The sequence below is a fragment of the Bombina bombina genome, chromosome 6 (genome assembly GCF_027579735.1).
Source record: "Bombina bombina isolate aBomBom1 chromosome 6, aBomBom1.pri, whole genome shotgun sequence".
NCBI lineage: Eukaryota > Metazoa > Chordata > Amphibia > Anura > Bombinatoridae > Bombina > Bombina bombina.
Genome location: NC_069504.1, coordinates 492,780,906 through 492,794,331, shown reverse-complemented (window position 1 = coordinate 492,794,331; position 13,426 = coordinate 492,780,906). Strand labels below are relative to the sequence as shown.

At 40.9% G+C, this 13,426-nt stretch overlaps 1 protein-coding gene across 1 annotated transcript in view; it reads right to left on the bottom strand.

The window, feature by feature from the left end:
- SIN3A (SIN3 transcription regulator family member A) overlaps positions 1 to 13,426 on the bottom strand; it is a gene marked incomplete at its 3' end in the record, with an annotated part of 448,744 nt that overhangs the window by 13,277 nt on the left and 422,041 nt on the right. The window contains 1 exon segment of the mRNA XM_053717346.1: positions 2,030 to 2,213. Within this exon segment, the coding sequence (XP_053573321.1) occupies positions 2,030 to 2,213 (184 nt within the window).

Here is a 13,426-nt window from a genome sequence, read left to right as displayed (position 1 = left end):
TGTCATAAAAATTCCTGACCGGAACATTTGTGTGCGAGAGGGGAGGTCTGTTGAGAGTGCTCTCCATGTCAGATATCTGCGCAGTGTGCACACAGAAAGTCCTAATGTGGTGCAGCTGGTGTAAAACCCGGAGACAGACTACCTTATGTCGGCTTCTCTGAATATACTGCTCTGTGAGAGAGGCGGGGTCATGTGACGTTGCGCAATGACGTCACTGACCCCTGAATCGATTCATGTCTGCACTTGCATCGATGCAGCATGGTTAACGGCTGCATCGCGATGCATAACTATCGATTATTTTCAGCAGCCCTAACCTGATCCTCCTCACAATAAATACAGGAATGAGACTTTATTAAGGAAGGAGAGCCTTCCAACGCGTCAGAGTCCTCTATCGCTTGCGCGTTTGGTTAGACTAACTTTATTTATTAAAAAGGCACCTTTATACCACCAATGGACGGGGCACTCACCACCTCCTAGGACCCGGACGACAGAAACCACTACGTCTCCTGCGCCACAGATCAACAGGAAGAATAGATAGCCACACCCAGTCACATAGAATGCCTGGCAGGACCGCCACTGCACTAGGGAAAAACGTGATAAAAAATGGCAGCGCAAAGTTTCTGCAAGTAACCTGAAAGTTCCACACATTGCCAGAGCCTCATCACGCACATAACGCAATGACACAGTAAACAAGATCATGTATAAAACAGGAAAATTAACCCTTGATTCTGTAAAGATAAAAAGGCGCCACACTATGACCCTGTCTTCTATGTTATCGCTATTAATAAAAAATGAAAACTATCTTACCAGAATCAACGCCGTGGAACAGGAACATGGCTCTTTAAGTGTGACAGGTTAGTAGCCTCGCTCCTGAAATGGACTTGAGTGAAGAAAGCAGGCAGCGAAACTCGTCAATGCTGATTGCTTATGGAGCTGTTAATATAAGTCGGGATGGTCTTGCAGAAAGACTCTCCCTGCATCTCCGGACTCCAACTTTCACCCAGGCTGACAGGACTCACTGAGAGGCTGACAGGACTACTTAAAACTCCAGTCCCACTGTGAAGAGTACTACCCTCCATAAGAGACTATTCCGAAACTCCGGCACTCCTCTGCCATCCTCTTGTGACGGAAGGCAAAGAATGACTGGGCGATGAGGGAAATGGGGGAGGTATTTAAGCCTTTGGCTGGGGTGTCTTTGCCTCCTCCTGGTGGCCAGGTTCTTAATTCCCAATAGTAATGAATGAAGACGTGGACTCTACTCCCCTTTAGATGGAAATAGAGCTTTACCAAATGGCTTCTTTAATGGGTTAAAATAAAGAATGACTCCACCTCTCCTTCCCCTCCCCCCCTTTTCCCCCTCAGACTTTATCTTAAGAGACACTCCACCATAGAAATACCACTAATTTGTGTACTTATAGTAATCGTCATAATATAACTGCCTATACAAAGCTACTATTAACTGATATTTCTTGTTTGTTGCCAACATGAAATAGTTTACATAACTTTACTTGAGTTATGGTTTCTTCTCATTTCACTATTTTTAAAACTACTCAATATGATAGTTTACCATGTTATAATGGCATTACCTATCTCACATAATAACGTTGTTAGTTAATATGATCTTTACAAAGAAAAGGAAAATATGAAAATGTAGAGCTCTCTTCAGAGGAAAAAGGTCCTATGCTCCCACACTAGACCACAATTGTTTCAACATCATATACACTGGGACTTAACCTGCATTGAGGACTGAAACCAGCTTAGATAACAGCTTCTTATTTGTTTATTATTCTATATGACATCAATTTACGGGTAAACAATGTAAACCCAACTCCGCATATGAGAAATAAAGTTACTTAACTCTTCAATGAAGCTCTTTGAAAAATAAAATAAAGAATGACTCAAAAGCGAGCAGCAGGTACAAGAAGAGAATAGTATGGTGAGTAGTAACCATGCTACTGTAGTTTAATATCCTTTTAAAGTTAAGCAATTCAATTATATTCAATAAACTTAGTTTGGATGCTTTGCTTACCTCATCATAGATGCCCTCAATCTCGTTTAGTAAACTCTTGGAACGTAGCACCTTGGTATCAATCTGCTTGTAGTTGATTCCTTGGTGGTCCAAAGATTTCAAGTAGTATTTCTCATTCTGTTCCCGCCAAACTTTGTTGAAGCCACGTTGGGCCTCTCGCCACTCCTCCTCCTTAACCTTCAACCTTTAAAAGGAGTAATAAGATTTATTTATTTTTTTACCCCTAAATTCTTAGATAAAAAGGGGAAAAAATTAAATTAAAAGGGATAGAAATGTCAAAATTGTAATGTGCATGGATGCATTTTGAATTTTAAACAGAAACCTTTTGCAATATACTTCAATTAGCAAAAATGCGTCTAGTTAAAGTTATTACTGTTTTTCAGAGGCATACACACACATGCTGTGTGAGGGCTATGCACTGGAATTGAAACACCCCACATTCTCAGATAGTAAGCAATGACACAAATTAGAAAACAAAATTTATGATTACCTGATAACTTTCTTTCCTGGCATGGAGAGTCCACAAATCCATTTAATTACTAGTGGGAATTCAACTCCTGGCCACCAGGAGGAGGCAAAGAACAGGACATAGAATGGAAGGGCAGGAGAACAAGAAAACATAATTTATGTAAGAACTTACCTGATAAATTCATTTCTTTCATATTAGCAAGAGTCCATGAGCTAGTGACGTATGGGATATACATTCCTACCAGGAGGGGCAAAGTTTCCCAAACCTTAAAATGCCTATAAATACACCCCTCACCACACCCACAAATCAGTTTAACGAATAGCCAAGAAGTGGGGTGATAAGAAAAAAGTGCGAAAGCATATAAAATAAGGAATTGGAATAATTGTGCTTTATACAAAAAAATCATAACCACCACAAAAAGGGTGGGCCTCATGGACTCTTGCTAATATGAAAGAAATGAATTTATCAGGTAAGTTCTTACATAAATTATGTTTTCTTTCATGTAATTAGCAAGAGTCCATGAGCTAGTGACGTATGGGATAATGACTACCCAAGATGTGGATCTTTCCACGCAAGAGTCACTAGAGAGGGAGGGATAAAAATAAAGACAGCCAATTCCTGCTGAAAATAATCCAAACCCAAAATAAAGTTTAATAAAAACATAAGCAGAAGATTCAAACTGAAACCGCTGCCTGAAGTACTTTTCTACCAAAAACTGCTTCAGAAGAAAACACATCAAAAATGGTAGAATTTAGTAAAAGAATGCAAAGAGGACCAAGTTGCTGCTTTGCAAATCTGATCAACCGAAGCTCCATTTCTAAACGCCCAGGAAGTAGAAACTGACCTAGTAGAATGAGCTGTAATCCTATGAGGCAGAGTTTTACCCGACTCGACATAGGCATGATGAATTAAAAGATTTCAACCAAGATGCCAAAGAAATGGCAGAAGCTTTCTGACCTTTTCTAGAACCGGAAAAGATGACAAATAGACTAGAAGTCTTTCGGAAAGACTTAGTAGCTTCAACATAATATTTCAAAGCTCTAACAACATCCAAAGAATGCAACGATTTCTCCTTAGAATTCTTAGGATTAGGACATAATGAAGGAACCACAATTTCTCTACTAATGTTGTTGGAATTCACAACCTTAGGTAAAAATTGAAAAGAAGTTCGCAACACCGCCTTATCCTGATGAAAAATCAGAAAAGGAGACTCACAAGAAAGAGCAGATAATTCAGAAACTCTTCTGGCAGAAGAGATCGCTAAAAGGAACAAAACTTTCCAAGAAAGTAATTTAATTGTCCAATGAATGCATGGGTTCAAAAGGAGGAGCTTGAAGAGCCCCCAGAACCAAATTCAAACTCCAAGGAGGAGAAATTGACTTAACAGGTTTTATACGAACCAAAGCTTGTACAAAACAATGAATATCAGGAAGACTAGCAATCTTTCTGTGAAAAAGAACAGAAAGAGCAGAGATTTGTCCTTTCAAGGAACTTGCGGACAAACCCTTATCTAAACCATCCTGAAGAAACTGTAAAATTCTCGGTATTCTAAAAGAATGCCAAGAAAAATGATGAGAAAGGCACCAAGAAATATAAGTCTTCCAGACTCTATAATATATCTCTCTAGATACAGATTTACGAGCCTGTAACATAGTATTAATCACAGAGTCAGAGAAACCTCTTTGACCAAGAATCAAGCGTTCAATCTCCATACCTTTAAATTTAAGGATTTGAGATCCTGATGGAAAAAAGGACCTTGCGAAAGAAGGTCTGGTCTTAACGAAAGAGTCCACGGTTGGCAAGAGGCCATCCGGACAAGATCCGCATACCAAAACCTGTGAGGCCATGCCGGGGCTACCAGCAGAACAAACGAGCATTCCTTCAGAATCTTGGAGATTACTCTTGGAAGAAGAAGAACTAGAGGCGGAAAGATATAGGCAGGATGATACTTCCAAGGAAGTGATAATGCATCCACTGCCTCCGCCTGAGGATCCCGGGATCTGGACAGATACCTGGGAAGTTTCTTGTTTAGATGAGACGCCATCAGATCTATTTCTGGAAGTTCCCACATTTGAACAATCTGAAGAAATACCTCTGGGTGAAGAGACCATTCGCTCGGATGTAACGTTTGGCGGCTGAGATAATCCGCTTCCCAATTGTCTATACCTGGGATATGAACCGCAGAAATTAGACACGAGCTGGATTCCGCCCAAACCAGAATTCGAGACACTTCTTTCATAGCCAGAGGACTGTGAGTCCCTCCTTGATTGATGTATGCCACAGTTGTGACATTGTCTGTCTGAAAACAAATGAACGATTCTCTCTTCAGAAGAAGCCAAGACTGAAGAGCTCTGAAAATTGCACGGAGTTCCAAAATATTGATCGGTAATCTCACCTCCTGAGATTCCCAAACTCCATGTGCCGTCAGAGATCCCCATACAGCTTCCCCAACCTGTAAGACTTGCATCTGTTGAAAATACAGTCCAGGTCGGAAGAACAAAGAAGCCCCCTGAATTAAACGATGGTGATCTGTCCACCACGTCAGAGAGTGTCGTACAATCGGTTTTAAAGATATTGATTGAGATATCTTTGTGTAATCCCAGCACTATTGGTTCAGCATACAGAGCTGGAAAGGTCGCATGTGAAAATGAGCAAAGGAGATCGCGTCCGATGCAGCAGACATAAGACCTAAAATTTCCATGCATAAGGCAACCAAAAGGAATGATTGTGACTGAAGGTTTTGACAAGCTGATATCAATGTTAGACGTCTCTTGTCCGAAAAAGACAGAGTCATGGACACCGAAACTATATGGAAACCTAAAGCGGTTACCCTTGTCTGAGGAATCAATTAACTTTTTGGTAAATTGATCCTTTAACCATGATCTTGAAGAAACAACACAAGTCGATTCGTATGAGATTCTGCTAAATGTGAAGACTGAGCAAGTACCAAGATATCGTCCAAATAAGGAAATACCAATACCCTGTTCTCTGAATACAGACAGAAGGGCACCGAGAACCTTTGTAAAAATTCTTGGAGCGGATGCTAGGCCAAACGGTAGAGCCACAAACTGGTAATGCTTGTCTAGAAAAGAGAATCTCAGAAACTGATAGTGATCTGGATGAATCGGAATATGCAGATATGCATCCTGTAAATCTAATGCAGACATATAATGCCCTTGCTGAACAAAAGGCAGGATAGTCCTTATAGTTACCATCTTGAATGTTGGTATCCTTACATAATGATTCAATATTGACAGATCCGGAACTGGTCTGAAGGATTTGACCTTCTTTGGTACAATAAAGAGATTAAATAAAACCCCAGCCCCATGTTCCAGAACTGGAACTGGCATAATTACTCCAGCCAACTCTAGATCTGAAACACATTTCAGAAATGCTTGAGCCTTTGCTGGGTTTACTGGGACACTGGAAAGAAAAAAAAAATCTCTTGCAGGAGGCCTTAAATTGAAGCCAATTCTGTACCCTTCTGAAACAATGTTCTGAAAAACAGAGATTGTGAACGGAATTGATCCAAATTTCTTTGAAAAAAACATAATCTGCCCCGTACCAGCTGAGCTGGAATGAGGGCCGCACCTTCATGTGGACCTAGGAGAGCTGGCTTGGGTTTCTATAAGGCTTGGATATATTCCAAACTGGAGAAGGTTACCAAACTGATACCGCTCCTGAGGATGAAGGATCAGGCTTTTGTTCCTTGTTGTGATGAAAGGAACGAAAACGATTATTAGACCTAAATTCACCTTTAGATTTTTTATCCTGTGGTAAAAAAGTTCCCTTCTCTCCAGTAACAGTTGAGATAAAAGAATCCAACTGATAATCGAATAATTTATTACCCTGGAAAGAAAGGGATAGCAAAGATGACTTAGAAGACATATCAGCATTCCAAGTTTTAAGCCATAAAGCTCTTCTAGCTAAAATAGCTAGAGACATATACCTGACATCAACTCTAATGATATCAAAAGATGGCATCACAAATAAAATAATTAGCATGTTATAGAAATGCAAATGATAATTATGATCTGTTATTTGTTGCGCTAAAGCTTCTAACCAAAAAAGTTGAAGCTGCAGTAACATCCGCTAAGGATATAGCAGGTCTAAGACGATTACCTGAACACAAGTAAGCTTTTCTTAGAAAGGATTCAATTTTCCTATCTAAAGGATCTTTAGCAGGAGTAGAGACAGCCCCATTAATCTTAGGGATTTTGTCCCAAAACTCTAATCTGTCAGATTGCCCCGGATATAATTGCTTAAAACGTTTTTAGAAGGAGTAAATGAATTACCCAAAATATTCCATTCCCTGGAAATTACTTCAGAAATAGCACCAGGGACAGGAAACACTTCTGGAATAACTACAGGAGATTTAGAAACCTTATTTAAACGTTTAGATTTAGTATCAAGAGGACCAGAATCCTCAATTTCTAATGCAATTAATAATTCTTTAAGTAAAGAACAAATAATTCCATCTTGAACAAATACGAAGATTTATCAGCATCAACCTCTGAGACAGAAACCTCTGAACCAGAAGAACCATTATCAGTATCAGAATGATGATGTTCATTTTAAAAATTCATCTGAAAAAAGAGAAGTTTTAAAAGACTTATGTATACTAGAAGGAAAAATAACAGACATAGCCTTCTTAATGGATTTAGAAACAAAATCTCTTATGTTATCAGGAACACTCTGAGTATTAGATGTTGACGAAACAGCAACAGGTAATGAAATAGTACTAAAGGAAATTTTATCTGCATTAACAAGTTTGTCATGACATTCAATACAAACAACAGCTGGAGGAACAGATACCAAAAGTTTATATCAGATACACTTAGCTTTGGTAGCTCCAGCACCGGGCAGCGATTTTCCTGAAGTATCTTCTGCAACGTGGAACATCTTGCAATATGTAATAGAAAAAAACAACATATAAAGCAAAATAGATCAAATTCCTTAAATGACAGTTTCAGGAATGGGAAAAAATGCCAGTGAACAAGCTTCTAGCAACCAGAAGCAAATAAATAATGTGGAGACAACAATGACGCCCATATTTTTTAGCGCCAAAAATGACGCCCACATTATTTGGCGCCAAAAATGACGCCACATCCGGAACGCCGACACTTTTGGCGCAAAAGAACGTCAAAAAATGACGCAACTTCCTGCGACACGTATGAAGCCGGAAACAGAAAAAAAAATTTGCGCCAAAAAAGTCCGCGCCAAGAATGACGCAATAAAATGAAGCATTTTCAGCCCCCGCAAGCCTAACAGCCTACAGGAAAAGTCAAATTGATTAAGGTAAGAAAAAATGATTGATTCAAATGCATTATCCCAAATATGAAACTGACTGTCTGAAAATAAGGAATGTTGAACATCCTGAGTCAAGGCAAATAAATGTTTGAATACATATATTTAGAACTTTATAAAAAAGTGCCCAACCATAGCTTAGAGTGTCACAGAAAATAAGATTTACTTACCCCAGGACACTCATCTACATATAGCAGATAGCCAAACCAGTACTGAAATGAGAATCAGCAGAGGTAATGGTATATATATATATATATATATATATATATATATATATATATATATATATATATATATATACTGTATATATATATATATATATATAAAAGAGTATATCGTCGATCTGAAAAGGGAGGTAAGAGATGAATCTCTACGACCGATAACAGAGAACCTATGAAATAGACCCCGTAGAAGGAGATCATTGCATTTAAATAGGCAATACTCTCCTCACATCCCTCTGACATTCACTGCACGCTGAGAGGAAAACCGGGCTCCAACCTGCTGCGGAGCGCATATCAACGTAGAATCTAGCACAAACTTACTTCACCACCTCCATAGGAGGCAAAGTTTGTAAAAAACTGATTTGTGGGTGTGGTGAGGGGTGTATTTATAGGCATTTTAAGGTTTGGGAAACTTTGCCCCTCCTGGTAGGAATGTATATCCCATACGTCACTAGCTCATGGACTCTTGCTAATTACATGAAAGAAAGGCAGACCTAAACAGAAGGCAACACCGCCTGAAGAACTTTCCTCTAAAAAGAAGCCTCAGCCGAGGCAAAAGTATAAAATTTGTAGAACGAGGACCAAGTGGCCGCCTTGCATATTTGTTACACAGAAGCTTCATTTTTGAAGGCCCAGGAACAAGAGACAGCCCTAGTGGAATGAGCCGTAATTCTCTCAGGAGGCTGTTGTCCAGCTGTCTCATAAGCTAACCAGATAACACTTCTCAACTAGAGAGAGAGTGTAGAAGTGGCCTTCTGACCCTTACGCTTACCAGAGAAAAAAATGAACAGGGCAGTAGATTAAGCAACTAAAGAATTTTTAGCAAAGATAAAATTTTAGAGCACTCACAACATCCAGGTTATGCAACGGGCGTTCCTTCTGAGAAGAAGGATTAGGACAAAACGAAGGAACAACAATTTCCTGATTGATGTTGTAATCCGACACTACTTTGGGAAGAAATCCTAACTTAGTACAAAGGACCGCCTTAGCCGCATGATAAGGTAAGGGGAATCACACTGCAGAGCCGGAAGCTCAGAAACTCTGCGAGCAGAAGAAATAGCAAGGAGAAACCAAACTTTCCAAGGTAACTTAATATCAACCGAATGCATTGGCTCAAACGGAGCCTGCTGCAAAACTTTAAGACCAAGGTTAAGGCTCCAAGGAGGAGCAACAGGTTTAAATACAGGCCTGATTCTGACCAAGGCCTGAACAAAAGAATGAACTGTCAGACGTTTAAGCAAAAGAATAGACAGTGCAGAGATCTGACCCTTCATAGTACTGACTGACAAACCTTTCTCCAGGCCATCCTGAAGAAAAGACAAAGGGCTCGATTTATTAAGCCTCTACGGCAGCAAGTTCTCTCAAGAACTTGCTCGCCGTGATTTATCAAGCAGCGGTCACCAGACCGCTGCTTCCCTAACATCTACGCCACCTCTATTGTGGCGAAATTCAATCTCTTCGGTAGAGTCCGACCGAGGAGATTGACATCTCCTGCCCGCGCGTGATTGGCTGTGCGCGGGCAGGGGGCGGGATTGCGCTCGTGTGCAATGTTAATTACCTGCGGGTAATTTCACCCCGCCACAGGCGAGCTGAGGCGTACAGGGGCGCGTATACGCGCCCCTGTACGCCTCAGCGTTGATAAATCTAGCCCAAAATGCAGGGAACCCTCACCCGACTAAGAGAAATCCTTCGATTCGCACCAATAAAGGTAACTGGTTTACAAGCCTGAAGCATGGTATCAATTACCTTCTCAGAAAAACTACACCTAGACAAGACTAAGCGTTCAATCTCCAAGCGGTCCGCTTCAGAGAATCTAGATTTGGGTGGAGGAAGGGACCATGAAGTAGAAGGTCCTTCCTCAAATGCAACCTCCAAGGGGGAAGAGATGACCAGATCTGTGAACCAAATCCTGCGAGGCCAGGCAGGGCAATTAGAATCACTGGCGCCCTCTCCTGTTTGATACAAGCAATTACTTGAGGAAGGAGGGCAAACCGAGGAAATCGGTACATGAAACTGAAGTCCCAAGAAACTGCCAGAGCGTCGATCAGAGCTGCTTGCGGATCTCTTGGTCTTGACCCATACCTTAGAAGCTTGGCGTTTAGACGAGACGTCAGAGGTACCAACCGCGGAACCTACCACCTGCGGGTTATTGTGAATACTTCCAGATGAAGGGCCCACTCCCCGGGATAAAAGGTCTGGCTGCTCAGATAATTCGCTTCCCAGTTGTCCACCCCTGGGATGTGGATGTCAGAGGTGACAATTGTGAGACTCCACCCACTGGAGAATGTGAGTCACCTCCTTCATAGCCAAGGAACTCAGAGTTCCTCCCTGGTGGTTGATATACGCCACCGAGGTGATGTTGTCCGACTGGAACCTGATAAACCAGGCCAAAACACAGTTGAGGATATTTATTATTATCTAAAGTCCAAAGACCCTGAGCCTTTAAAGAACCCCAAACTGCTCACCAGCCCAACAGGCTGGCATCTGTGGTCACAAACTCCCAAGTTGATCTCAAGAAGTATGTGCCCTGAGACAGATGATCCTAGGAGATCTACCAGGCACTGGTAATGCTATTAAACCGCAAGTTATGTTAATTTGCGGAATAAGAAATGGAGTGTTTATGTGCGGAATAATAAATAAAGATAATTTAAGCACTGACAATGCTAATCATAAAGTTTGTTTCAGAACCGGTAATGCTGAAAACGACCAGATATGTTTATTTGCCAATGAGAAATAAAATCTCTAAGCACTATCAATGCTAATATCAAAGCTTGATGAGCACAGGCAATGCTAAGAAACCACAAGATATGGTTATTAGCAGTAAGGGAAATAAAGTGCGTCTAATATATAGGAGTTTGAGCACTGGTAATGCTGATAAACTACCAGATATGTTTCTTTAAAATAAGAAATTATGTTTAAGCACTGGTAATGCTAATAAACCACTGTATATGAATTTCCAATATAAGAAATAAGCAGATTTGTTTAAGCATTGGTAATGCTGATAATCCGCAAGATATGATTATTTGGAGAATAAGAAACAAAGTGTTTAACCGCTGTAATGAAGATATTGATAAATACATGTTTTTTAAGCACTGGCGAAAAATTCACAAATTATGCGAGTTGTTGTGGTAGGCGTGAGCTCTATGCCCCATAACTGAACGGACTACGAGCACACCAAAACAGAACTGCGTCACTAAAAAGTTAACACCACCGCTGCCAATTTGTTAATCACAACGTGTTAACACCCCCATCCTCCAGTCAGATGAATGGCCATTAGTGAAGCAGTAAGTATCACCACGGAGATCACGAACAGCAGATGGACTCGCTCTGAGTTCGAGAACACTGCTGAGCGGCGCAATAATAAAACCAACCTAAAACTCAGCACCCTCATACACTGAGCGATCATGTGAACACACTTCAGTCCCAATAAAAGGAGTAAGACCGCTATAGCATCCCTCCAAGTAGGCTACTAGCCCCGACACAGGAATGTACTGCTGAGTAGAGTGTATTAAAAATCGATCACACACTGTGTGAACATGATATATGAATTAATGAGTTTGTAAGTGCCCTTTTCAGGAACAACCTGAGGTCCCATATAATGCCCAGAATTGAGTAACCACTTTACTGACTTGTCCCTGGAAATCATAATAACCCCATCCTAGACTGTAGGCAATCTGGCTATAAATCCTATTTTAGGCAACAAGCCATTATAGTGTAGCTAACACTGAAGTGGAAGGGATATTTCAAGACTCCTTTGGGGTGTCTTTGCCGCCTCCTGGTGGCCAGGTGAAGTATTTCCCATAGGTTAATGGATTTGTGGACTCACCGCCATTAGAAAAAAAAAAAAAAATTAAGCTTACCTGATAAATTTCTCTCTCTTGTGGTGTATCCAGTCCACGGGTTCATCCATTACTTGTGGGATATTCTCCTTCCCAACAGGAAGTTGCAAGAGGACACCCACAGCAGAGCTGTCTATATAGCTCCTCCCCTAACTGCCACCCCCAGTCATTCAACCGAAGACAAGCAAGAAAAAGGATAAACTATTGGGCGAAGTGGTGACTGTAGTTTAAAAATAAACACCTGCCTTAAAGTGACAGGGCGGGCCGTGGACTGGATACACCACAAGAGAAAGAAATTTATCAGGTAAGCATAAATTTTGTTTTCTCTTGTAAGGTGTATCCAGTCCACGGGTTCATCCATTACTTGTGGGATACCAATACCAAAGCTTTAGGACACGGATGAAGCGAGGGACAAGGCAGGAACTTAAACAGAAGACACCACTGCCTGCAAGACCTTTCTCCCAAAAATAGCCTCCGAGGAAGCAAAAGTATCAAATTTGTAGAATTTAGAAAAAGTATGAAGCGAAGACCAAATCGCCGCCTTACAAATCTGTTCAACAGAGGCCTCATTTTTAAAAGCCCATGTGGAAGCTACCGCTCTAGTGGAATGAGCTGTAATTCTTTCAGGAGGCTGCTGGCCAGCAGTCTCATAAGCTAAACGGATTATACTTCTCAGCCAAAAAGAAAGAGAAGATGCCGAAGCCTTTTGGCCTCTCCTCTGTCAAGAGTAGACAACAAACAATGCAGATGTTTGACGAAAATCCTTAGTAGCTTGTAAATAAAACTTTAAAACACGAACCACGTCAAGATTGTGCAATAGACATTCCTTCTTTGAAGGATTAGGACACAGTGACGGAACTACAATCTACTGACTGATATTCTTATTAGATACCACCTTAGGAAGAAATCCAGGTTTGGTACGCAACACTACCTTATCTGTATGGAATATCAGATAAGGGTAATCACACTAAGGCAGATAACTCTGAAACTCTTCGAGCCGAAGAGATAGCTACCAAAAACAGAACTTTCCAAGATAAAAGCTTGATATCTATGGAATGCAGAGGTTCAAACGGAACCCCTTGAAGAACTTTAAGAACTAAATTTAAACTCCATGGCGGAGCAACAGGTTTAAACACAGGCTTGATTCTAACTAAAGCCTGACAAAACGCCTGAACATCTGGAACATCTGCCAGACGCTTGTGCAGAAGAATAGACAGAGCAGAAATCTGTCCCTTTAAGGAACTAGCTGACGATCCCTTCTCCAATCCTTCTTGGAGAAAAGATAATATCCTAGGAATCCTGAACTTACTCCATGAGTAACCCTTGGATTCACACCAATGAAGATATTTACACCATATCTTATGATAGATTTTCCTGGTGACAGACTTTCGAGTTTGAATTAAGGTATCAATGACCAACTCGGAGAAACCACGTTTTGATAAAATCAAGCGTTCAATCTCCAAGCAGTCAGCCGCAGAGAAAATAGATTTGGATGTTTGAATGGACCTTGGAGTAGAAGGTCCTGCCTCAGCGGCAGAGTCCATGGTGGAAGGGATGACAT